Genomic DNA, 26,580 nt, shown 5'->3' with positions numbered 1-26,580 from the left:
CAAGGAAAAATGTGTAAAGGAATTGCCTAATTGCAAGAGAAACCACTACTAAGCACTCAAGTTTTGAACAGCAACTTCAACAGGTATTTTTTCCTGCCTTGGGAATGCCAATCTTTCTGGAAGGTCACTTGCCAACGTTAGTGTCTTATAACCTTTTGGATGTTTTTTCCATATTAAACATATACCAAATCACTTGTTGGTGTCCCTTATTAAAATGGAAAAATAAAATCTTTCCAATTGTTTCAAAACCTTCAGAAGTGGACATTTCTATTTAGTCTGGCTATCTCTAATTGTTTTCTTGGAAAACAGGCTTAAGATACAAACTTGTTTTTAAATCATTTCCAGTGCACAAGTGTAAAGGAGAAGGAAACAATTATTACTCTGAATCTTATTCAGCGCAAAAAAAAGATGAAGATCACAATAACAAAAAGCACAATAAAGACACAAAATAGCTCATAATTGTATGTCCATAAAGTGATACAAGGTGCGGGAGTATCTGTACTTAAGGTGATTGACAGGAAACGATCATTCAGACTTCACTCATCCATCCTTCAAGGATTCATCTTTGAGTCTAAATGAATACACCCCAGTTGTCACAAACTTCATCAAGACCTGTGTATACCAGTGCATACTTTCAAAAACATACCAAACCAAAACTGTGGATGAACCAGGAGATTTGTAGTCTGCTGAGGGCTAGGTTTGTGGCATTCAAGAATTATACAAGTAGTCCTGATGCAACCTATGGAAGTCTATTTTAAGGGAGAGAAAAACAATTCCAATTGAGTTTAGATTTGGAATCGGATGCCCATCAGCTCTGGTAGGGTTTGCAGGCCATTACTTCTCTACAAAGTGAAACCTAACATCATGAATGGCTGTGATGAATTTAATGCTTTTATGAATGCTTTGAAAGAAAGAATAAAACTGCACCTGTGTGAATCCCTGCAGCATCTGGCAATGTTGTGATCTCTACCTCAGAGACCAATGTCACAACATCTTTAAAGAGAGTGAACTGTCACAAGTCAACAGGCACAGATGGTGTACCTGGTGAAGCTCTGAAATACTGTGCCAACCAATTGGCAGGAGTGTTCAAGGACATCTTCAACCTCTCACTGCTGCAGTTGGAGCAAAAGGGCAGCAATCATACCAGTGCCCAAGAAGAGAAGGGAGAGCTGCCTCGATGACAATTGTCCAGTGGCACTCACATCTACTATGATGAAGTGCTTTGCAAGATTGGTTAAGGCTAACCAACTCCTGCCTCAGCAAGGACTTAGACCCACTGCAATTTGCCAATTACCTCAATAGGTCTACAGCTGATACAATCTTACTAGCTCTCCAGCCTTGAATCACCTGGACAGCAGCAATGCCTACGTTTGGTTGCTGTTTATTGATTACAGTTCAGCTTTCAACACAATCATACCCTCAGTTCAAATCACCAAGCTCCAAAACCTGGGCCTCTGTACCTCCCTCTGCAACTGAGTCCTCTACTTCCTCACCAGGTACCCATGGTCTGTGCGGATTGGAAATAGTATCTCCCCCTCAGTGAGGATCAACACTGGTGTACTTCAAGGATGTGTGCTTAGCCCCCTCTTCTACTCTCCCTACACCCAGGATTGGGTGGTAGGCACAGCTCAAATGTCATCTATAAACTTGCCAACAACTTAGCCATTGTTGGCAGAATTTCAGATGGCGATGAGGTGGTGTACAAGAGTGAGATAAGTCAGTTGATTGAGTGATGTCACAGCAACAATCTTGCACTCCATGCCAATAAGACCAAGGAATTGATTGCAGACTTCAGGAAGGGGAAGTCAAAGAAATACACACCAGCCCTGAGAGGGATCAGAAGTGGAAAGGGTCAACAATAGCAAGTTCCTGGGTGTCAACGTCTCTGAAGATCTATGTTTAAGAAGAATTGATGTGTCACCAGAGACATTTGCAAATTTCTACAGATGTACTATGGAGTATTCTAACTGGTTGCATCACCATCTGGTACAGAGGGGCCATTGCACACGATTTAGTATCCTGTGGAACCACTCAGGCATTGAAAGTCCAGGTACAAATGATGTGAATTTCACATTCTTACAGTAAAAAATATACTTAATTCCTTTACAAATCCACAAGTGATTACCAGAATACCTGATTTTTATCCTTCAGCGATAATGAAAATCTTCCCTATACCCCTCTCAGAGCCCTTTGTAATTTTTAACATCTAACAGGACCACTTCCACCACACCCTTCCTTTATCACCAAGAATCCAGTTGATCAAACTACCTTGACATTTAAATCATTGACATATCCCAAATAAAGCTTCTGTAGTCAGAACAGATGAAGAATTGCTACAGGCAGAAAAGTAATCTTACATTGGAGATATCTCAGGAAATTAAATGTTTAAATCAGTGGAGAAGCTGAAAGCCCATTAAAAATTCAGAGGTTATAACTAAGTTTTTAAAGTAAATATATTTAACTTTTATTTACAAAATAATTCTTCCTCAGAAATTTACATTTCCCTCCCCAGTCACACTCTAATAATTGATGAACAATGGAAAGATGACAGGATTGTAAAGAGCAGTGGGATAGGGATTTCTCTGACCAACTTAAATCCACTGGCCAGAACACAAACTAAGTAACAGTGGAAAGGGAAATGAGCCAGCAGACTTTTCCAAGATATTATTTCAGGTAATTATCCTTTAGCATTCTCATATTAATATGTAAACGTTTTCAAATGTCCCTGAACTAGACTTCAGCTTATTCCATCTAGATATACCGGTCTACAACATCAATGAAAAATTTCCCACAAATGTACACTTTAAACCAACTTTACTTCTGCATCTCAAAATTTCTCATTCTGCTTTGATCACTCTCAGTCACTTTATAGTTTAGGCTTTTTAAATCGCTTAGCATCTAAGCCTTAGATTGTGTCCATACAGCACACATTCATTAAACTCATGAAAATAGTTACTTTAAAAAAAAGTTAAACTTACCAAAGCACAAAGTAGATCCACAGCCTCTAGGATTAGTTCCTGGTGACCAATGCGTGTAACTCCCAATTCTTCAAGATCCTGATGAGTAATCTGGAGAAGCTGCTCACCATTTATTTTCTCCCGTTCAAAATTGTGAACATAGCATTGTAGGCAATCATCCAATCCTTCACAAGAAGAAATACCACATGAAACATTCGACTGCAAGTTTTTCATAGTTTGTATAGAATTTAAAATCACGAATCATATTAACGTTACTGGTCAACTAATTTTATGGAAAATTACAAGATCAATCATGAATATTTACTGAGGAATAAAAACAAATCAAACTGCTTTCATCTCAAAAAGTGCCATAGTACCTTACCAGGGATTTTGCCTAATCAAGCAGAAAATCAGCAGAGGCTACTTTAAATAGCTGATCCAAAATTTAGAGTGACAGGTTTTGAAAAGGACAGAGAGATAATGTGAGGTTTAAAGAGAACTGTAGATCATGACAGCCTGACAGGCAAAGGTACAGTCTACATTACTGAGGCAGCTGAGGACCGTAAGCAGGAAGAAAGGCAAGCCATTCCATCCCAAGTCTGAGTTTTCAATGGGCTGCAATCACCGTGAGAAATTGTTCGTTGGTGAGGCAGTATGAGATTTAATAAGATCTTGGGTCCCTTTGAACTCATAATGATCACTTAGGCATTTAGCAGCAGCCAATTAAAAAGCAGCAAGGTGTAAATGGAAGCAGACGCTGTTGGAGTGGACAATGCTAGAGTGGCTAGGTTTTGGTTCAAGAGGCTTGGGCAATAACAGTTGCAGGCTAGAACAGAAGCTTACGAAGTCAGAGGTATAACAAGTATAGTCAGGATGCTAGTTATGACAGCGGAATGCTTCCCTTGTAAGAAGTAGGATTTCAGGGTACATCATAGTCTTTCTGATGACTACAGCTTCAAGAACTGCACTCAACTGTAGCTCCTGATTGACAAGGTCGAGCTGGAGCTGGCTGTTCACAGTCAGGATCATCCGGGAGGGCAAAAACCACAAAAATGAAACTTTTACAGAGGTGGTCACTCCCAGAGTGTTCAGGGTTCAGATATTACATGGGTGACCACCAGGAGTAGAAAGGGGAGAAAGCAGCCAGTCCAGGGATCCCTTGTAGTCATTCCGCACAACAAATTTGGATGGAGGGAGATGACCCATCAGGACAAAGCACCAGCAGGCAGGCCAGTGGCACTTTGTCTGGCTCCAAGGATCAGCAAGGAAAGGCAAATTCAGACAGAACGGGTATGATAGGAGACTCAATAGGGGATGCCCAAAGATTCTGCGGCTGCGAGAAATGCCAGGATGAGTGACACACACATGTGTACATGCACACAATGCTGGAGGAATACGCAGGCCAGGCAGCATCTATAGAACAACTTGTAGTTGAGTCTACTAGGGGATCAACTATTCTGGAATGGGTGTTATGTAATGAACTGGATTTGAGTTGGGAGCCTTAGGTAAAGAGACCTGAAGGAGGCAATGATCATAGCATGATAAAATTTACACTGCAATTTGAGAAGGAGAAGCTGAAGTCATATGTATCAGTATTACAGTGGAGTTGACTGGAAGGGACCACAAGCAGAGATGATGGCAGAGCAGCAATGGCCAGAGTTTCTGGGGCAATATATCCCAAAGATGAAGTACTATTCTAAAGGGAGGATGATGCAACCATGGCTGACAAGGGAAGTCAAAGACAGCATAAAAGCTAAGTAAAGAGCCTGTAATATGTGGGAAGTTAGAGGTTTGGAAAGCTTTCATAAAACAAAACAAGGTAACTAAAAAAGTCATTAAGAGAGACAAGATAAAATATGAATATAAGCTAGCTAATAATATAAAAGAGAATACCATTTTTCATATTAATAAAAAGAGTATAAGAGGAGAGAGGGATATTGGGCAAATGGAAAATGATGCTGTCCAGGTAATAAAGAGGGACAGAGGAATGACAAGACAAATTTAATAAATATTTTGCACCATTCCTCTGTGGAAGACACTTAGCAGTATGCCAGAAAGTCAAGAGTGTCTGGGGGAAGAAGTGAGTGTAATTGCTACTACTGAGGAGAAGGTATTTGGAAAGCTGAAAGGTCTGAAGGTAGATAAGTCACTTGGAGGAGATGGACTACACCCCAGGGTTCTGAAAGAAGGTAGCTGAAGAGATTGTGGAGGCATTAGTAATGATTTTTCAAGAATCACTTGTTTCTGGAATGGTTTTGGAGGACTGAAAATTGCAAATGTCATTCAACTCTTTAAGAAGGGATGGAAGCAGAAGAAAGGAAGTTACAGGCCAGCTAGTCTATTTATTTAATTACTGTGATACAGTGCAGAACAGGCACTTCGAGCCGTGCCACCCAGCAATCCCTCCCCGATTTAAATACTAGCCTACTCACAGGACAGTTTACAATACCCAATTAACCAACTGACAAGTCTTTGGACTATAGGAGGAAGCTGGAGCACCCAGAGAAAACTCACATGATCACAGGGAGAACATACAAACTCATTACAGGCAGCGGCAGGAAGTTAACGCAGGTCAGTGGTACTGTAAAGCATTGTGCTAACCACTACGTTACCTATCTGCCCCACTACATGGGACTGCAGTGGTTGGGGAGGTGTTGACGATGAGGTTATTAACGATGAGGTTTTGGTGTACTTGAAGGTACATGATAAAAGTAGGTCATAGTCAGCATGTTTGCAGGGATTCCGAGCTCAGGGCCCATGGCATCAAAAAGGTCGGGAACTTAAAGGAAAATCTATTGAAATTCTTTGAGAAAATGATAGGCAGGAAGACAAAGGAAAGCCAGTGGATGTTGTTTACTTAGATTTTCAGAAGGCCTTTGATATTGTTTCTACACATGAGGCTGCTTAACCAGATGTGTTAAGACAAGGTAAGAGTATTACAGGTAAGATAGTAACATGGAGAGAAGACTGGCAACTAGCAGGAGGCAAAGAGTACGGAAAAATGGCAGCCTATTATTCTGGTTGGCTGCCGGTAACTTGTGGTGTTCTGCAGGAGTCAGTAAGGGGACCACTTCTTTTCACATTACACATCAATGGATAATGGAATTGATGGCTTTGTTGCCAAAATGGCGGGCAACACAAACATTGGTGAAGGGGCAGTTCGTTTTGAGAAAGTAGGGTATCTGAAGAAGGACTTGGACAGTTTAGAAGAATGAGCAAAAAGTGGCAGAATAAATACAGTGTTGGAAATTGTAAGGCCATGCGCTTTGGTAGACAGAATAAGGCATAAACTAATTTATAAGTGGGGAGAAAATTCAAACATCAGGGTGTAAAGGGATCTGGGCCTGTACTCACTGGAGTTTAGAAGAACGAGGAGATATCTTTTTTGAAACTTACTGAATATTGAAAAGCCTAGATAGTGTGGATGTATAGAAGCTGTTTTCTTTTGTGGGGGATTCTAGGACCAGAGGGCAGAGCTTCAGAATAGAGGGATGTCCAGGTAGAACAGTGATGAGGAGGAATTTATTTAGCCAGAGGGTGGTCAATCTGTGGAATTCATTATCATGGAGAGCTGTGGAGGCCAAGTCATTGAATATATTTAAATTGGAGGCTGATCAGTTCTTGATTAGCAAAGATTTTGGGGAAAGACAGGAGAATGGAAGTTGAGAGGGATAATAAATCAGCCATGGTGGAATGGCAGAGCAGACTCAATGGGCCAAGTGGCCCACTTTAGCTCCCATGTCTTATGGCCTTCTGGTCTTGCTATTATCTTAAAGCCTGCTGGGTGGGTTGGAAAGCTTTCCTATTAAAAACTCATTTTCTAGACCAAAGTAAAATGTGCTGGTAAATGGCCCCATTATGCCATCTCAAGTTGTGCTATCAGATATTCCTGTTGTGTGACACAACCCTCCCCCAACTACTTTCCTGTTGTTAATCAAATACGTGAAACATTGACTGTTTCTAATTGACCTGTTGAGTTTTCCAGCATCTGCTTTGATTGAACTTTACTGCTACCTTGCAGAGTTTACTTTAATTAATAAATGCAAAGTATCGGTTTAAGCACACCCAAGCTAATTTCTTGTTTCCCATATTGACTTCCAAGTCTTACACTCTCCAAGTTCACTTGAACCCCTTTCCCTACCCTCCCCCCCCAATATATCCAAAGCCTTATTGTCCATTTTTATACTTAATACTCGCTTTCCCACAGTTCATTTTCTATTAATTTATTTCTGTCCTCATTGGATCGATTCTGAATTTTCAGACCCAATATTAGCTTTCACCTTCTGATATAATCTCCTTCAGATTAAGGCCACTCCTTAACATGGTTGGTTAACTATAGCTGGTCAATTGCTCCCTTACAGATTTTCCTCCTTACTGGTTGTTTTTGCCACTAGTCATGAACTACTTAATTAAATTTTCGCCACTGCTCATCTGTCGTTTCTGTTAATCTTTTGATTTCAGTCAACTCTATCCTCATTCCATTGCAATTCCCTTAAATTAAACACTGTCTTCTAATCCAGGGTTTCTCACTCTCAAATGGAATCCAATATTCTATTATGCTATGATCATTCCTTTGTAGGGGACTATTTGCTCTCAAAGTCATTAGTAAACCTGCTTCATCACCCATTTCCAAATTCAACATTACTTTTTCCTTGGCTGGCTCAAGGGAACTATCCCAAATGACTTTTATCAATTTGTTCATATAGAAAATGTATTTAACCCAATTTATATGATGAGCAGAGCAGTCTCCCACCCCTCTTTTTACATGTAATGCCTCCAATTCTTTGTTAATTTATACCTTTTTCTATGGCAAAATAATATGTTACTTCTACCAGTACCTATTTCCCCTAACTTCTTTTAACATCCTACCAAATGGAAGTGACTTCAGTCTCTCAACTATACTTCTCTTATTAACAATGTTGGCCCATGTTTACCTTCCCACCTGTCCTTCCTGAAAAGCATTGTGGCGACCCATTTCCTGGCACATCCGAACCGGCTCGTTATTTTAGCGCTGCGTGTAGCACACCGCTACAGTATCCCTATATGCTCAGTTCCCAGCTTTGAAACTTTTGCAAACAGGAGTCAGTAATGCCATCACATGAAACCCTTTTACTTCATTGTGCTGTTGTTTATTTAAGATATTACAAATAATAATAATAGTTTGTTGATGACATCTGTTGTAGGCAGAATCAAAGGTGGTGATATATCAGCACATAGCAGAGAGATTGAAAATCTGGCTGAGTGGTGCCGTAACAACAACTTCTTACTCAATGTCAGCAAAACCACGGAGCTGATTATTGACATTAGGAGAACGAAACCAAGGGTTCATGAGCCAGTCCTCAGAGGATCAGCAACTTTAAATGTTATTATTTCAGAGGACCTGTCCCAGGCCCAGCACGCAAGAAAGCATGGCAGCACCACTACTTACTTAGGAGTTCAGAGATTCAGCATGACATCTAAAACTTTGACAAACTTCTAGAGTTCTGCAGTGGTGAGCATATTGACTGGCTACATCATGCCTGATATGGAAGCACCAACGCCCTTGAATAGAAAATCCGACAAAAAGTAGCGGATACAGCCCAGTCCATCACAGGCAAAGCCCTCCCCAGCATTGAGCACGTCTACATGAAACGCCGTTGCAGGAAAGCAGCATCCATCATCTGGGAACCCCACTGCCCAGGACATGTTCCCTTCTCGCTGCTGCCATCAAGGAAGGTAGTACAGGAGCTTTAGGGCTCACACCACCAGGTTCAGGAACAGTTACTGCCTCTCAACCATCAGTCTCTGAAATGTATCCACAACTAATGAACTTACTTTCAGGCACTCTTCATCTCAACTTCTCAATAATTGTGGTTTATTATTTCTTTCTTTTTGTATTTGCTGATCGTTGTCTTCCGCACACTGGTTGGAATTTCAAGTTGGTGCAGTCTTTCATGATTTTGTTATGGTCATTATTCTATAGATTTACTGAGTATTTTCACAATAAAAAGAAACTCAAGGTTATATACAGTGGCACATTTACTTTGAAATGTGAACAAATGGCTCATGTATTATAAAATCCCTTTATCACAAATATGTGGTCCCACCTGCAGAGATAAGAAATAACAAAGGGTGGAGGAGGGAGGCAAGCACAGTCAGAACATTTTAATATTATTTGGATGAATAGTTGATGTAAAGGCCACAGGCCTAGTGTTGGAAAATGAGATTAATATAGATAGCATCCGATGCCTGACACAGGCACAGTGGAGGTACCGTGTGACTCCGATAAAGCTGGTTGTGTATTTAATATTCCAGTTGTATTTGAGTAATATTGTAAATATATTTTTGAGTTAGCATTCTTGTATTTAAATATTTAAATAAATGGGTTAGCAAACTATCACATGATACACGCACACCTCGCTTAAAGTAAAATACGAAGTTAGACTCAGATTTCGGACTCCTGTGTCTTCCTTTGAATTAGGCCAATGTTTTGAATGTACAAAATATAATGCTGCCAATTCCCTAACTATGCAGCAATTGCAAAATATTGGAGCCAGTGGTGCGGCAAGTAGGAAACTTCTGAACGAAGACTAGTTTTATGTGATTCTTGCAAAATTAGTTTAGAGACCATGTTTTCATAATTGGGCCAAGTACAGCTCATAAATGCTTAAATTAAAAACATATGGGTTACAGTGTCTGCAATATCAAAAATAATCAGCGCAGCCTTTTCTGGAGCAAAATTCATTTTCAAAAGAACTCCATCCATGAGCCCAAAACAAAAACAATTAACATTTCTCTTACGGAATTTCACAGTGTAGTTCACTTTCGCTTTGAATGTGTCCAATTAAGAGTCAGAGCAAAATTATTCCAAGATACTAACAAAAACAAGCTCTGTATTAATCCTCCATTTATGCCACAATAACTGGTCAGACCCAAGCTGTGGGAGAAATCTGAGCCCAGATGCTTAATATGCAGTTACCTACCTGCCCAGAGAACACTGGTAGGTAACTAGATGTGTAGTTGATTGCAAATTCATCCATTATGCAACAGAGTGAATGGGTTCATGAATGACAAAGGATTATCACCCCGAAGAATGAAAATAATGCATACTGGAGTACTGCCAGCATTCAGAACAAATCTGACATGGATTGTTCAGAAAGAACGCTAACAGACCAGTCTAGTATCCTCTATGCTATCTAATTAGCACCAGTCATTGAGCAATCTCCACAAAGCAAGAACATTAATAATGTCCCCAACCATCCATTTAACTAATTACTGCTTAATCCCATGGCTTTTTTTCCTGCTAAATTACTCTCTAAACAATTAAATCCCTCTATTTCACCCCACCACTCCACCCAAGAAATTCTCATTCCAAAATTTGCTTGCAAAAATTCTAACATGGAGAGAAAACATATTATGGGAACATTACAATACTGTAACTCTGATTTGTGTAGCATTAAGTGAGTCCTGCCAAAGGGTTTTGGCCCAAAATGTCGACTGTACTCCCCCCCCCCCCATAGATGCTGCCTGGCCTGCTGAGTTCCTCCAGCATTTTGTGCATGTTGCTCAGATTTCCAGCATCTGCAGACTTTCTCTTGTTTGTGACTAAATGAAATTGATTGACTTACTGTCCTAACTAAAGTATATTACCTTATAGGTTCCAATTAACAAGAAATTATTCAAAAACATTTGCATAACATGATGAACTAAATTTAGATCCTGATATGGAACTCACAAAAGCTGAACTGAATACGCATGGATAAGTATTATGTCATTAAGAACTGAACATTCTAGCTTACAATAAAAAAAATACAGGGTGTGGATGGGATTGTTTTCTCTTATTCCCTAACAAAGTTTGCAGTCATCAAATTTTAAATTCCATTTCCACGAATAGGATACTCAAATCAGTAAGATGGTCAATGGCCAAGAGTTTTGGGTGGCCACCAATGGGACTCTTGGTTGGTGTGTTCCCTCCCAGGTGCAAGGTCAGGAATGACTTAGAGCAACTTCAGGCTTCTGGAAGAGCCGGGTGAACAGCCAGTGTCGTGCCAATGATATGGAGAACAAGCAGGAAGAGCTCCTACAAGTCGAATTTTGGAAGCTAGGAGATAAATTAAAATGTCACATCTCAAAAGGTAATAATCTTAGGATTGCCGTCTGTGTCACATGCTAGCCAGAGTAGGAACAGCTGGATATTTAGGGTGAATATGTCTTGAGCAGTGATGCAGGAGGGAGGGTTTCAGATTCCTGGGGCATTGGAACCAGTTTTGGGGAAAGTGAGATTAATGAATATGGTATAGTCTACACCTGGGCAGGATCAGAATCAATGTCCCAGGGTGTTTAGTTGCTTGTATTTTTATGAAGGAATATGGCAGGGGTTAGGAATACAAAGGGAAGCAATGCAGAACAAAGCTTGGAAAAGAAGAGTAGAGCACACAAAAGTCAAGTGCTAAGGACACAAAGGTCATTGAATGTAAGGGCACTATCTGAATGCCCACAGTATTCAAAATAATGTCAATGAACTTGCACAATGGGGAACAGAATAATAATATTAGAGCAGCACAGGTTAATAAACCAAAAAAAACCTGGTCTGATCTTCAGTTAAATCACAATAATAGGCAAACACAGTCCACCTAAACAAATAACACACAAACAATTGAACATTTCATGTCTTTATTGAATACACTGTTTAAACATTCACAGTCCAGGCTGGAAAAAGTATGTGAATCTTTATATTTAATAAATGCTAGAAGCTGCTTTAGCCGCAATAACCTCCACCAAGCATTTCCTGTAGCCGCTGATCAGACATGCACAACGGTGAAGAGGAATTGTAGACCATTCCTCCATAAAAAACTGTTTCAATTCATCAATATTTCTGAGATACCTTACATAAATAGCCCTCTTCAGGTCACGACATAATATCTCAATTTGGTTAAAGTCTGAACTCTGGCTTAGCCATTCCAAAATATGACTTTTCTTCTTCTTAAACCATTCTGTTGTTGATTTACACTTGTGTTTTGGATCACTGTCCAATCTCATCTCATGGATCGGAACACCTGACTCCAAATAGCTTTTGTAGAAGGCATTACCCCAGAGGCTCCCATACTTTTTTGAGCCTAAACTGTGATCGTTTAAAATGGTGTACTCAGTATTGACAAGAACTACAATTGTTTATGCATTATTAGTTTAGGCAGATTGTGTTTGTCCATTATTCTGACTTAATAAAATCAGACCACATTTCATGAGTAATGCAGAAAACCAGGTAATTACAAAGGATTCACGAACTTTTTCTTGCAACTGTACATATGGAACAGCAGTTGTTATGGAGGGCATAAACTTTCACATAGTTTTGGTGAATCAAATTGGTTGAGGAAGTCTTGAGGAGGACTTCATGGAATACATCGAATAGTAGCTTTCTTGTACAAAGGAAAATGTTATCTTAGATCTGGTCCTGTGCAATGAAACAGGTAAAATTAACCATAATGCAGCTCGGGATCCTCTTGGAAAAAACGATCACAATATGACTGATTTCTCACAAGAATGGGGTGTGCTATAGTTTGATCTAAAAGCACCGTATTATGCCTTAACAAGGGAAATTGCAATAGGATGAGGGAGAAGCTGGCTTGCATAAACTGGAAACACATGCTATATTGGGGGAACAGTTGAGGAACTGTAGAAGACTTTCGAAGAGATTTTTCACAGTGCTCAAAGTTGGCAGCAAGGGTGGGGAGCGACAGCCTTGAATAACCAAGGAAATAAAACTTGGCATCAACTACAAGGTCATGACAAAGTCACCAAGAGTGGTGGGAACCTGAAAAGATAGGGAAAACCTTAAAAGACAATAAAGAACCAGAAATAACGAAAGGGAAGATAAATCATGAAAATAAACTAGCACAAAATATGAAAACAGATAGTAAGAGATTTCCCTTCCCTCTTCCTCTGCCATCAGGTTCTTGAATGAACAATAAACCCTTGTACACTATCTCACTATTATTTTCCCCTCTTTTGCACCACAAAGTTTTTTTATATATATTTCTTACTGTAATATACAGTTTTTAAAATTCCATATTGCAAGGTAGCGCTGCAACAAAACAACCAATTTTCCCGATATATTAAACCAATTCAATTCCCCACTCTGGCTCCTGTCTTACATCTTCTCTTCTCTACACCTTCCCTTTTTCCCATGATCCACTTTCCTCGGAATCAGGTTTATATCACTGGCATATGTCATAAAATATATTAAAGAACAGAATACAATTCAAACTCTGTTACTACAAGATATTTGTATTTATATTCATTTATTAAGTAATGCAAAAAAGAGCAAAAAAGAAAAGAATGGTGAGGTAGTGTACAAGGGTTCATTGTTTATTCAGAAACTGACAGTGATGGGGAAGAAACTGTTCCTAAAACATTGAGAGCGTCTTCAGGCTTTTGTATCTCTTCCTTGATGGTAACAATGAGAAGAGGAAAAGTCTTGGGTGATGGGGGTCCTTAATGATGGATGCCCCTTTTTGAGGCATCTACTGAAGAGGTCCTCTATGCGGGGGAAGACTAGCTCCCATGAGGGAGCTGGCTGAGTTTGCAAGTTTTGCAATTCTTTTTTCTCTTCCATCCTGTGCAATGACTCCTCCACACCAGAAGGTGATGCAACCAGGTAGAATGCTCTCTGTGGAATATCTATAGAAATGTGAGAGTATTTGGTGACATGCCAAGTCTCCGCAAACTCCAACTGAAATATAGCTGTTGCTGCAGCCTTCTTTGCAATTGCATCAATGTTGGGGCCCAGGATAGTTCTTCAGGAGATGTTGATACCCATGAATTCTCAGATTCCTTCTTCTCCAGCGCTTTACTTCATCCACCCATCAACTCTGAGCTTCTTACTTCATCCCCCCTCCCCCATCACCTTCAAGCTTGCAATTCTCCCCCCCCCCCACCTTATTCTTTCAACATTCCGATCAACTCTCCTCAGTTTCTTCCAGTTGCTTGCATTCTAGGGGCAATTTACAGCGGACAATTTGATTATTAACCCACACAGTTTTGCGATGTGGGGGGGGGGGGGGGAAGCAGTCACAGAAAAAGACTGTGCAAGCCCTACAAGGACAGCGACAGAAACGCTCTCCTAATATTTTCCAGATATAATGCCATTATGACCCACTGAACAAAATTCAGTACTAGGAAGCATGGCTGATTAATCGTTTCCTAAATGAAATATGAAATTTACCAATCAACCTCGAAAGGCAGAAACACATTAATTATATCCTCATGAATGACAACCTCAGGTTCCGACGGGCAAATTTAGAGATGTAGCATTTTCAGATTGCCTGACATTCTGTTTGTTCAATTTTCTTCCAAAAGCAAGCAGACCAAATAAAAAATTATACTGTATAATTTTTTCCTGTTATGTGGAATACTGTGAATTGAGAACATACTGTTCTTAGTGAGATATCTATCTTCAGAGTGATTAAATTTTGGTGTTTAATGATGTACATATGCCAGCACAACATTTGTATTGAATTCCTATATGCAAGGAGAAAATTCAGTGTTTGCCTTTCCTTGGACTTGCTTCAAGACGCTCAAACATAACATTCAGTTGAATGTTCCGTTGCAGTACCAGGGGAAAATAAAGCTGATTCAGAAGAGCCTCTTCTTCTGCTGAGACATTAAACCAATACCCAGTCAACAATTTCACTGGATTTAGTTTCTGGATAATATTTATCCCACAGCAAGATTCAAAGGCAGGTTAATTCACTGATTGTTTGAGGTTGCTGTACATAAATTGTCTGCATTCATTAAAATTACAGTTCCAAAATACTGCTCTTTACAAGCAGTAAAATATCTTGGATCATTCTGGAGGCAAGTACAAAATTCTAGGTTATATCAGCAACATTGCAGGAACAATAACATATCCAAAGTAAATTGAAGATTGTTCCTCTTCATTTTAAAAGGAGCCACATAGCCTCAAGAGGTCACTTGTCAGAATATAATTAGAGGATGTCCAGTTATTATCAATAGAAATTTGGAAAGAATTAATGATCTGAGTTGCTTCAATGCAACAACTGTGCAAATTAGAAAAGGTCAAAAGCTGACAGTGAGAAACTACATTACATAACCAATCCATGAAGGTAACTTCCAATTAGCCCATTTGACATGGACACTTACAGTGCATGCAAAAGTTGGGCACCCCTGGCCAAAATTTCTGTCACTGTGAACAGCTAAGCGAGTAAAAGATGACCTGGTTTCCAAAAGACAAATTTAAAGATGACACATTTTTAAAATATTTTAAGCAAGATTACTTTTTTTATTTCCATCTTTTAGAGTTTCAAAATAACAAAAAAGGAAAAGGGCCCGAATCAAAAGTTTGGGCACCCTGCATGGTCAGTATTTAGTAACACCCCCTATGGCAAGTATTATAGCTTGTAAACGCTTTCTGTAGCCTTTCAATTCTTGTTTGGGGGATTTTCACCCATTCTTCCTTGCAAAAGTCTTCTAGTTCTGTGAGATTCCTGGGCCGTCTTGCATGCACTGCTCTTTTGAGATCTATCCACAGATTTTCAATGATGTTTAGGTCAGGGGACTTTGAGGGCCATAGCAAAACCTTCAGCTTGTGCCTCTTGAGGTAGTCCATTGTGGATTTTGAGGTGTGTTCAGGATCATTATCCTGTTGTAGAAGCCATACTCTTTTCATCCTCAGCTTTTTAATTTTTTATATAGATATATATATACATACATATATACAGACAGTATAATGTTTGCTTCCAGAATTTGCTGGTATTTAATTGAATTCATTCTTCCCTCTACCTGTGAAATGTTCCCTGTGCCACTAGCTGCAACACAAGCCCAAAGTATGATCAATCCACCCCTGTGCTTTACAGTTGGAAAGGTGTTCTTTTCATGAAATTCAGCACCCTCTTCTCCAAACATACCTTTGCTCATTGTGGCCAAAAAGTTCTATTTTAACTTGATCAGTCCACAGCACTTGTTTCCAAAATAGATCAGGCTTGTTTAGATATTCCTTTGCAAACTTCTGAAGCTGAATTTTGTGATGAGGATGCAGGAAAGGTTTTCTTCTGATGACTCGTCCATGAAGGTCATATTTGTGCAGGTGTTGCTGCACAGTAGAACAGTGCACCACCACTCCAGAGTCTGCTAAATCTTCCTGAGGATCATTTGCAGTCAAACTGGGATTTTGATTTGCCTTTCTAGCAATCCTACGAGCAGTTCTCTCAGAAAGTGTTCCAGACCTCAACTTGACCTCCACCATTCCTGTTAACTGCAATTTCTTAATTACATTACTAACTGAGGAAACGGCTACCTGAAAACGATTTGCTATCTTCTTATAGCCTTCCCCTGCTTTGTGGGCATCATTTATTTTAATGTTCAGAGCGCTAGGCAGCAGCTTAGAGGAGCCCATGGCTGCTGATTGTTGGGACAGGTTTGAGTCAGGGTAAAGCTTTGAAATTTGCATCACCTGGCCTTTCCTAACAATGACAGTGAACAAGCCATAGCCCTAACAAGCTAATTAAGGTCTGAGACCTTGGTAAAAGTTATCTGAGAGCTCAAATCCCTTGGGGTGCCCAAACTTTTGCATGGCGCTCCTTTCTCTTTTTCCCCCACTCTAAAATTGTACAAAACAAAAATAATACACTAATTTTGCTTAAGATGCCTAAAAGAATGTTTCATCTTTAACTTTATGACTTTTGGAGATCAATTCATCTTCTACTCACTCAAATATTTACAGTTACAAAATTTTGAGCGGGGTGTGCAAACTTCTGCATGCCACTGTATATAGTTCAACTCAACAGAAGAATGCAACACACAAGGAAATTTGAATATTGTATAAACATTCAGATTTGCTTCTTGCAGTAAGTGGGAATCATGGAAAAATCTAACATTTTCCTCAACACAACAGAAAATGACAACAAAGCAAAAAAAAACAAATCACTGTGTCAGTGATATTAAATGTGATTCTGAAATGCATTTGCAAGTTGAAACTAGTTTTATATTTGGAGGTGCGTCAGAGACCAAAAGATATACTGTGATAAATGCACACTGCTTAACACTATCAAACTTACTCTCCTTCATTCATGGAATTTAAACCACGGCTGCTAATTCATTTTCTTTGAAGTATACTTCGATAAAGGAAATAATTGTTCCAAAAATTCACTCCAAATTGCAGCTGCAATCTTTCATGATTTTGCATACCTAGACAACTAAAACCAGCAAGTTTGGATCTCTGGGTGCCATATAATCCAGAAAAAATATCTTGTACTGTTGGATTCCCAAAGAAATAATGATGATCAAAACCACAAAACTACAATTAGCTTCAGATGGTACCTTAATTATGCAGGTGCCAAACAATGCTGAGTAACATGAATAAACCTGACCTTGCATCATTCTCACCTCTCATGTTGGCATTGGGTTTAACTGCCTTTTTTTGGCTTGGATAGGCTACAGTAAAATAATATTCCCATTCAGTTCAATTCCAACTAACCCTTCAAGCAACGGGATTTGAACACCAATACATCAATGTGGATTCTTTTAACACAGGGCTCATTGGAAAGGTGAAAAGTTTCACTGGGAAGGAAGGTGCACTTCTGGGGAAAGTATCTGACAGACCTGGTAAACCACTAATGCATTGAGGCTACGTCCACACTAGACCGGATAATTTTGAAAACGTTGGTTTTGCGGAAAAACAATAGGTGTCCACACCAAGCGTTTTTGAAAATACCTCCGTCCACATTAAAACTGGTATTTGGGCGAATCTCCTCCTACTGGGCATGTCCAGGACACATCCACCGAAAATAAGTGACACCTGGCAGTGCTGAACTTGAGCCTCTTGATCACTCGGACCTGGTTCGAGTTGTTCATCGTGAAGTTTCGGGCGGAGAACTACTGACTCTGTTGACCTGCAATACCCTCCCGCTTCCCTGTTGTCTGGGACGAATCTCGCTGTGAAAGTGCGCGTTTGTGCAGTTACAGACTAGAAAATCTTTAAATGAAATTGTCAAATGACAGACAGCTGTTTGCTCTTGCACAGGTGGACTTAAAACTTAAAAAAAAAACAAATACTGGAGAGTATGGAAGCAACCGACAAGGAGATCATGGACAGTATGACCCAGCTGACGAGGAACACTGAAAAACTGACTAACTCTGTTGCATTTATAGAGTACCTTGATAAATGTATAAAACATGTCTACATCAGTATTATCTTGTATTTCCATATAATGTTACATTAGGCTGTTAGACATCTATTGTCAGAGAAGTATTTGCATAAATAGCTAAACCACCTTCATACAAGCAAGGACAGAAAACAGGGCAAAGTGAGTATACTTATTTATTCAGTAAGTTATGGGTCAAAGTATTTGGCGAGTACATTTCTAACTCTTTTGGCTTCAGTCTTGTTGCCATCTGTTCTGAAATTGTCAGGTTGTGTGGGAGGTTGCGTTCAGGAAAACAATAAAATGCCACCATCTGTTCCAGCACATCATGACAGCGTTTCTAGAAATCTCCGGTTACCCCTTCCACACCACTCTTGCCCAAGCGGCGTTTTCAAATTTACACACTCTGGAGGGTGTTTTAGGAAAGCTCAATTTTTGGGGGAGGAAAACATCATTTCAGTGTGGACGGAGGGCCAAAAGGAAGAGAAAAAGCTTTGGTTACAGCTTTATCCGGTCTAGTGTAGATGTAGCCTCAGTGCGGGAGAGGTCTGTGCAATCAGAAACTCAGCTTGATATTAAGTAGTTACTTTTGAAAGCTGAGGCTGTGGAATTTTTGTAATTCCAAATGAAGTAACAATGGAGTGATTGGTATTTAACTCAAATGGTTAATACACTGGTCTAGCAGCCTGGTGAAAGGGTTCATTGATAAATGGGCCAAGCAGATCAATACACCTTGGCAGTTGGGGAAATTAAATTCAAACCAAATAAATTTAATAAACTTAAGAAGCTCATCTCAGACAGAAATCATGATCACTGAAAATGCTGATGTAATATCGTTAAGGCCCTTCAAGAAAGGAACTTAGCTTACCAGCATAGTATATGCATAAATATCCTCTTTTGAGTACACCAAGAATTTGGTAAATTTATGATACATCTTATTTTGTGCTGTGTTAACAGCTTGTTGAAAGTACAAAAAGAATGAGCAACAGCAAAAACAGACAGAAAAAGTGGAATGGTCAGAATGCAAAAATCACCAAGCAAAAGGCAAAAGGTAAGTAAATGCAGCTGCAACAACATCGACAGAACCTCAGTTGGTGATAAGGCGGTGTACAGGAGTGACACAGATCGGCTGGTTGAGTGGTGGCACAACAACCTTGTACTCAACATCAGTAAGGCAAAGGAATTGACTGTGGTCTTCGGGCAGGAGCACACATAGCAGCTCTCATCAAGGAGTCAGTAGTGGAAAGGGTGAGCCACTTCAAGTTCTGGGGTATCAACCTCACTCTCAAGATCAATCCTAGGCCAACGTACTGATGCAATTACAAAGGAGGCACACTGGCCACTATATTTCCTTTGGACGTTGAGGAGATTTGGTATGTTACCAAAGACTGGCAATGAGGCACTTTGACTGGTGACATGACTGTCTGGTATGGAGGTGCCAAAGCACAGGACTGGAAAAAGCTAAAGGGTTGATAACTCAGCCAGTTATCACGGGCACTAGCCTCCCCATCACATCTTCAAAAGGCGATGCCTCAAGAAGACGTCATCCTTTGTGAAGGACTCTCACCATCCAGGACGTGCCTTCCACTCATTCCTACCATTGAGGTAGTGGTACAGGAGCCTGAAGACACACTCAACATTTTAGAAACAGCTTCTTTCCCTCCACCATCACATTTCTGAATGGTCCACGAACACCATCTTACTACGTTGCTCTTTTTGCACAACCTATTTATATTCCTTATTGTAACTTGTAGAATTTTCATGCAATATACTGTAATACTGTCACAAATTTCACAATATATTTCAATGATAATAAACCTGATTCCGATAACATTGACAAAATCTGTTACACTGGCACACTCAAAAAATGTAGTCCAGGCAACAGAAGATAAGCATCAGAGCAAACACCCTGATGGAAAAAGTTACATTAGACAGATAGTCATGGGAATCTGGGAAGGAAATGGAACATTAGCTTGCAAAGATCTGTACTATCTGTGACTCATAAGACAAAATTGAATGATGGCCATTGTGATCCTAGATATATACTGCAGCAAGTTTAAAAAGTCACCCATTCTGCTGCAATTTTAGGCTAAATATGTAAAAAAAAACAAATTCTGTTTAATAGTCAATTACATCATTGAGATTCCCCTCTTTAGATGTTTGTTATTTTAGTATACCTAAAATAGAAAACAAATAAAATGGCAGGCTTTGCCAGAACATAGAACTTAAAAAAACAATTATTTTAACATCTGGTTTCAACTAGAGATAAGGAGGAATGGCTGTATTGAATAGAGTGGGAACAAGCCTGTTGCATGATGAAAACTATCTAAAGATACAACATTGTGTAAAACCAAATTTATATTTTATTTAAGGTTTCTTGTCCCATATACAAAATGCACTATTAAAAGTGCATTCATTATACTGCAAAAGATGTCAGCCATGTCTTAATATAGGGGAGGTCAAGTTTCACCCAAAATTGAAGTAGATTCAGTCATATTTCATCACAACCTTACAAATTCAACATAGAAGGTGTTCCAAGGGTCATAGCCTGAAACGTTGGAACATGTGCTGCTTTGAATTTCCCGCATCTGCAGAACTTCTCGTGACTATATTTATCACTTAAAAGATTTACTATGGTTATGAATACAACAAAAGTTTTAACTGCACCTCAAAAGCACATTGATTTAAGGACGGAAATCAACAAATTACACGTGCTAGAAATCTGAAACAAAAGCTGAAAGTGCTGGAAACACTCCACAGATTCTAAAAGTGCAATATTTTATGAGATGCATAGAACAAAGGGAATATGTCAGATAGCAAAAGACTGCATTAGTCAGTGTGACTGTTAGAGTCAACTTTAATTCTTTGACAAAGCAATATGAATCAGAATCATGTTTAATAGCACTGGAATATGTAGTGAAATTTGAAGTTGTGTTAATGGGCTCATGCTCCATTCAGAAATCTAATGACAGAGGGGAAGAATCTTTTCCTAGACATTGAGTGTGTGTCTTCAGGCTCCTGTACATCACCTTGAAGGTAGCAATGAGTATGTTGCTCAACAACTCGGCTTTGGGACATGTCCACATTAACTGAAGAAAAACTCAGTCAAAATTATGACAGGCAGAAGTGGCCAGTTCTGCTAAAGACGCAAAGCATATTCCCCAAAACTGCAAAGTTCAATACCCATTCAGAAGACCGGCAGTGTGCTCGGACAGATAATAAATTTTCTTCAAGTCTGTATTTTGTCTGCTTGCAACAGTGCAGGCAGCCACAGACACAAGTGTCAACTGCAAATTCAAATTACAGGCAACTAAAAGCCCAGGTCACTCCTGTGGACTGAAGATAAGTGCTGTGCAAAGAGATCACCCAATCCGAGTTTGGTTTCTCCAATGCAGCGGAGACCATATTGAGAATAATGAACATGGCACATTAGATGGGAAATACAAGTAAACTGCTTCTTCTCCAAGACAGACTGGGTCTCTGGGTTGTGGGAAGGGGAGAGATGAAAAAAATACTGCATTTTCTGCAGTTATGAGGCAATATTTGATCATATTCATTTAAAATCAATTGCACCGGGCTGGCAGCTCTAAATTTCTCAATGGATCCACTGTAGGTGGCACTACATGGAGCTTACAACTTTCAAATAAAGTTTATAATCTGTGCTTGGTCAGCTGAAAGGTCCTCAGAGTCTTAATCAATTCAATTCATCCTGTATGCACTAAATTTGAGAAAAGTGTCCACATACAAGTTCAACAGAGAGAAGTTAACTTCTGGAATGAAAATTGGTCAAGTGAATTAATTACATTATTATTTGCTCATGGAGAATATATTTTTTCATCCAGACCCTAACAGAAAGAAACATAAGAATTTTATGCAGAATATTGGAAGAGAGGCACAACTACCAAAGTTTGTCCAGTTCTCGCAATGTGTTCAGGAGCACTTCTAATCAAATACAGCCACACACTGACATCAACGAAAAAGCAATACAAAATTCTCTACCAAATTCCTTTCTCATGAGCTGCCCAGGACATCGTCCTGCAAAATATTCAAACTTGGCTGCAAAATGCAAAAACTGCAAGACACACAATAGCAACTCACCAAAAACTTTGAATATGCCTCCCAAACTTGCAAATTCCAAAATCTACAGAACAAAGAACATAGGTCATAGCTCCATCTGATGACTAGTAATATCAAATAACATTTTTTGACAAACTCAGAGTGAATAAAGCCAACTATGTAAATTCATTGCAGGTTCAAACAATTTGACATTATGGTATGCCAAGTCTTGTAGAATTTTTGTAAAATGTGCAATATCACATTTCCCATGTTACTTATATTGCAGAGTTTAAATATCAGTTTATTCCATTGTGCATTTGGGGGTGGGGGAAAGAAAAAGGCAGAAGAGAAATGAGTTTGAACTTGTGTTGCAAGTATTAAATCATTCCTAAAAACAATAACTAACAGAAACAGTAAAAAAAAATTAATAACAGATAGAACCATAGAACATTGCAGCACAGAAACAGGCCTTTTGGCCCTACTTGGCTGTGCCAAACCATTTTTCTGCCTAGTCCCACTGACCTGCACCTGGGCCATATCCCTCCATACACCTCTCATCCATGTACCTGTCCAAGTTTTTCTTAAATGTCAAAAGTGAGCCTGCATTCACCACTTCATCTGGCAGCTCATTCCACACTCCCACCACTCTCTGAGTGAAGAAGCCTCCCCTAATGTTCCCTTTAAACTTTTCCCCCTCTACCCTTAACCCATGACCTCTGGTTTTTTCTCCCCTAGGCTCAGTGGGAAAAGCCTGCTTGCATTTACTCTATCTATACCCTCTATCAAATTAGGCCGAATTAGGTCGTCTGCAAATATTTTAGCACTGGGTTCCCCACGAACATTCGGAGTGCTAAACAGGTTTAGAGGCGCCGCCCATCTGTCCGCGCTCCAGGCCGGTAGCAACAGCACTTCCTGCCGGCTGCGCGAGGGTATCACTGCGGTTAGGCAACTGATGACCTCGTGTGGGATCAAGTTCAACAGTGGGTGTGACAAGGAATGAGGAAAGGTGCAGCTGACTCATACTGTTTCCTCCGGCCCGGTGGCTGGGGACCACTGAAGTACACTGTGTAGTGCGGGGGATTGACATTTTACAGGACAATGTCAGGGTAGTGATCCACCACCTGAAGGTTAATAGAAGGTGAAAGCATGGTTCATGAATTGTTATTTGCAGGGGGACTAGAAACAGATAAAGAGAGAGTCAGTAGTTTGGTTTGTTGTGCAATTATTCCAAAGAGAAGGACATACCACTCACCAACATTTTTGCTTGCGTAATACATGGGACTCCAATGACAGGACACCGCTGTAGGTTACTACTTTATTGAAAAAAAGCTGTATCTAACGTATTTACCATTCATTGTGTAATTCACAATCATCTTCGTGCAAAAAACAATACTGTTATCAGAAATCAAACAAAGTCCCGTACTCTCAATTCTCGACTAATTTGAGAGGTTTCTATTGAGATTGATGAAAAGCTTGAACACTTGCTGTTGCACACAGAAGTCAGATGGATCTAAAAGAAAACTGCCTGATACATTTTTTTGAACTTTCTGAAACTTTGATAAAGTTCTTTTAAGACTCTATTGCTTCATTCAGTAATCAACTCAAGAATATTAGGCATGACATTACTTATTTGTCAGATTTATTCACGCTAATGAAATCAAACCTCATTTTCAAGGAAATGATGTGAATTGTATCAAAGCCAACAGTAGTCACCATATTTCTGTCCAGGTTAACCCTATTTAAGCCTATAATAAGGTCATAAGGCATAGGAGCCGAATTAGGCCATTTGGCCCATCGATTCTGCTCCACCATTCCATCAAGGCTGATTTATTATCCCTCTCAACCCCATTAGCCTGCCTTTTCCCTGTAACCTTTGATGTCATAATTAATCAAGAACTTATAAACCTCCACTTTACCTCCAATTCCAGATTCACCACCTCTGGTGAAATAAATACCTTCTCATCTTTGTTCTAAATAGACATTCCTCTATTCTGAGGCTATGCCCTCCAGTCCTATACTCACCCACTATGGGAAACCTCATCTACTGTATCAGGGCCAGGGATTCCCAACCTTTTTTATGCCATGGACTAAAACCATTAATTATGGGGCCTGTGGACCTTGGGTTGGGAACCCCTGATCTAGGCCTTTCAATATTCAAAGAGTTTCCAATGAGATCTCCACCCATTCTTTTGAACTCCAACAAGTGCAGGCCTAGAGCCATCAAATACTCCTCATGCCTTAACCCTTTCATTCCCAGAATCATTCTCAAGTACCTCTTCCTGACCCTCTCCAAAGTTGGAACATATTTCTTTTTTTAAGATAAGGGGTCAAAAACTGCTCACAGTAATCCAAGTATGGTCTGATAAAGCCTCACCATCACATCTTTGCTCTTATATTCTACTTCTCTGTGCCCCCCCCCCCCCGGGTAAGTTGCAGAACGACATGTCAGTGAGATTTCAGGATCTTCTCTCAACCCAGTTTGGCTAATAAATCAATCCCTGAACACTTCTAATGAGGAATTAACAGGAATGACAGAGGAAAAACTGATCTTGCTACAAAATTACTGAGTTGAAGCAAAAGTTCAAATACAAGTCATGAAGACTTTTAGTTGCACAAAGAAATCTCTGAATGCTATGCTGTACTGTGGAAAGAGGTTAAGATGTCCTCTTCTATTGCCTTTCCAACACAATGTTTAGTGGAGCGAGGTTTCAGTGCAGTTGCCCAACTTCAGACAATGAATGAAAAAGACTGTAAATTACTGAACATGGAGATATGAGACTCCTGAGTGACCTTCAGCCTGATACTGAGATGCTGGTATCACTGCACCAAGCCCATCCACATCAGTGAATTGTGAAAAAGCACTGAAGTGGTGAAAAACTACTAAAGTACACCAAATTAGTTGATGAAAATTGCTTTCATTATAATTAAAGGATTTTATAGCTCTAAATAGTTTTGATTTTTTTGCAATTATTTGTCACTCCAATCAAAATTCTTCATAAGTTATTTGTAATGGTCAGAACAGGCGGGGGGGGGGGGGGGTGTGGTTGGGGATGTGATCTGGGAGCTAAGGGGGCAGTAACTCAAAAATATTTGCAAACCACTGCTCTGCATCTTGTAAAAATTCACAAGCTCAACAGGGACTTTCAGAACAACCAAACACTGCATTAATTACAGCAGAACTTAAAACAAACAAACTTAATGCAAAAGTGTACTGTGGCGACCCATTTCCTGGCACATCCGAACCGGCTCACAATTAGATAGCCTACGGGGGTTTGCGAGCACAGAGCTTTGGAGCCTCTGGGCCACGGGGGTTTGCGAGCACAGAGCTTTGGAGCCTCTGCGCCACAGGGGGCAGGTTGAGGGAGGCTTGAAAGTGAGGCTGAGGATTTCGAATAAAGTTTTTCCTTCGACTGCAGTTACCGACTCCGTGTCGTAATTTTAGCGCTGCGTGTAGCACACCGCTACAATTGGTGACCCCGACGGTCCAAACGATTTTTGGACCAGAAATGACCGACGCAGCTTCTGTTCATGCGGTTTCGTTGAAACTGCCGGGTTTCTGGACACAGCGACCGAACCTATGGTTCCAGCAAGCCGAAGCCCAATTCCATGTTCGCCGGATCACCTCAGAAGACACCCGCTACTACTACGTGGTGAGCTCCCTCGACCAGGACACAGCGGCCCAGGTCGCGGAGTACATACAGTCGCCCCCGGCAGACGGCAAGTACACGGAATTCAAAGCCCTGCTCCTCAGGACTTTCGGACTCTCACGGCGCAAGCGGGCTGCCCGTTTACTGCACCTGGATGGCTTGGGCGACAGACCTCCATCGGCTTTAATGAATGAGATGTTGTCTCTCGCCGACGGACACACACCCTGCCTCATGTTTGAGCAGGCATTCCTGGAGCAGCTGCCCGAGGACATACGCCTGCTGCTGTCCGACGTGGATTTCAGTGACCCCTGGAAGGTGGCAGCCCGGGCGGACTTGCTGTGGAACGCCAAAAAGGTCCATCGCACAGATCTCCCAGCCACGCTCCCGGCAGCAAACCAGTCCAGGCCCGGCCGCAGAGCCCGCCAACCCCCGGCTGCAGAACCCGCCAACCCCCGGCCCAATGAACACTGGTGCTTCTACCACCAGCGGTGGGGCGCAGAAGCCCGCCATTGTCGCCCGCCCTGCAAGTTCCCAGGAAACGCCAGGGCTAGCCGCCACTGATGGCTATGGCGGCTGGCCATCGGGATAGCCTCCTGTATGTGTGGGATAGAAGGTCGGGACGCCGGTTTTTGGTCGATACTGGGGCTGAGATCAGCGTTTTACCTCCAACGAGTTACGACACCCGCAGCAGGGCACCGGGTCCCCCCCTGAGGGCCGTGAATGGCAGCACAGTAAGGACCTATGGCACCTGTCAGGTGCAGCTACAGTTCGGCTCCAGCCAGT

General features: G+C 40.6%; 1 protein-coding gene across 2 annotated transcripts in view; it reads right to left on the bottom strand.

The window, feature by feature from the left end:
* The window catches only part of cnksr3 (cnksr family member 3), a 108,951-nt gene that overhangs the window by 55,955 nt on the left and 26,416 nt on the right, over positions 1 to 26,580 (bottom strand). For both annotated transcript variants that reach the window (XM_059986053.1, XM_059986054.1), the window contains exon 2: positions 2,979 to 3,142. In XM_059986053.1, the coding sequence (XP_059842036.1) occupies positions 2,979 to 3,142 (164 nt within the window). The remainder of the gene's footprint in view (positions 1 to 2,978; positions 3,143 to 26,580) is intronic.

The sequence above is a fragment of the Hypanus sabinus genome, chromosome 12 (genome assembly GCF_030144855.1).
Source record: "Hypanus sabinus isolate sHypSab1 chromosome 12, sHypSab1.hap1, whole genome shotgun sequence".
Classification (NCBI taxonomy): Eukaryota; Metazoa; Chordata; class Chondrichthyes; order Myliobatiformes; family Dasyatidae; genus Hypanus; species Hypanus sabinus.
This window is presented reverse-complemented; position numbering and strand designations above follow the sequence as displayed.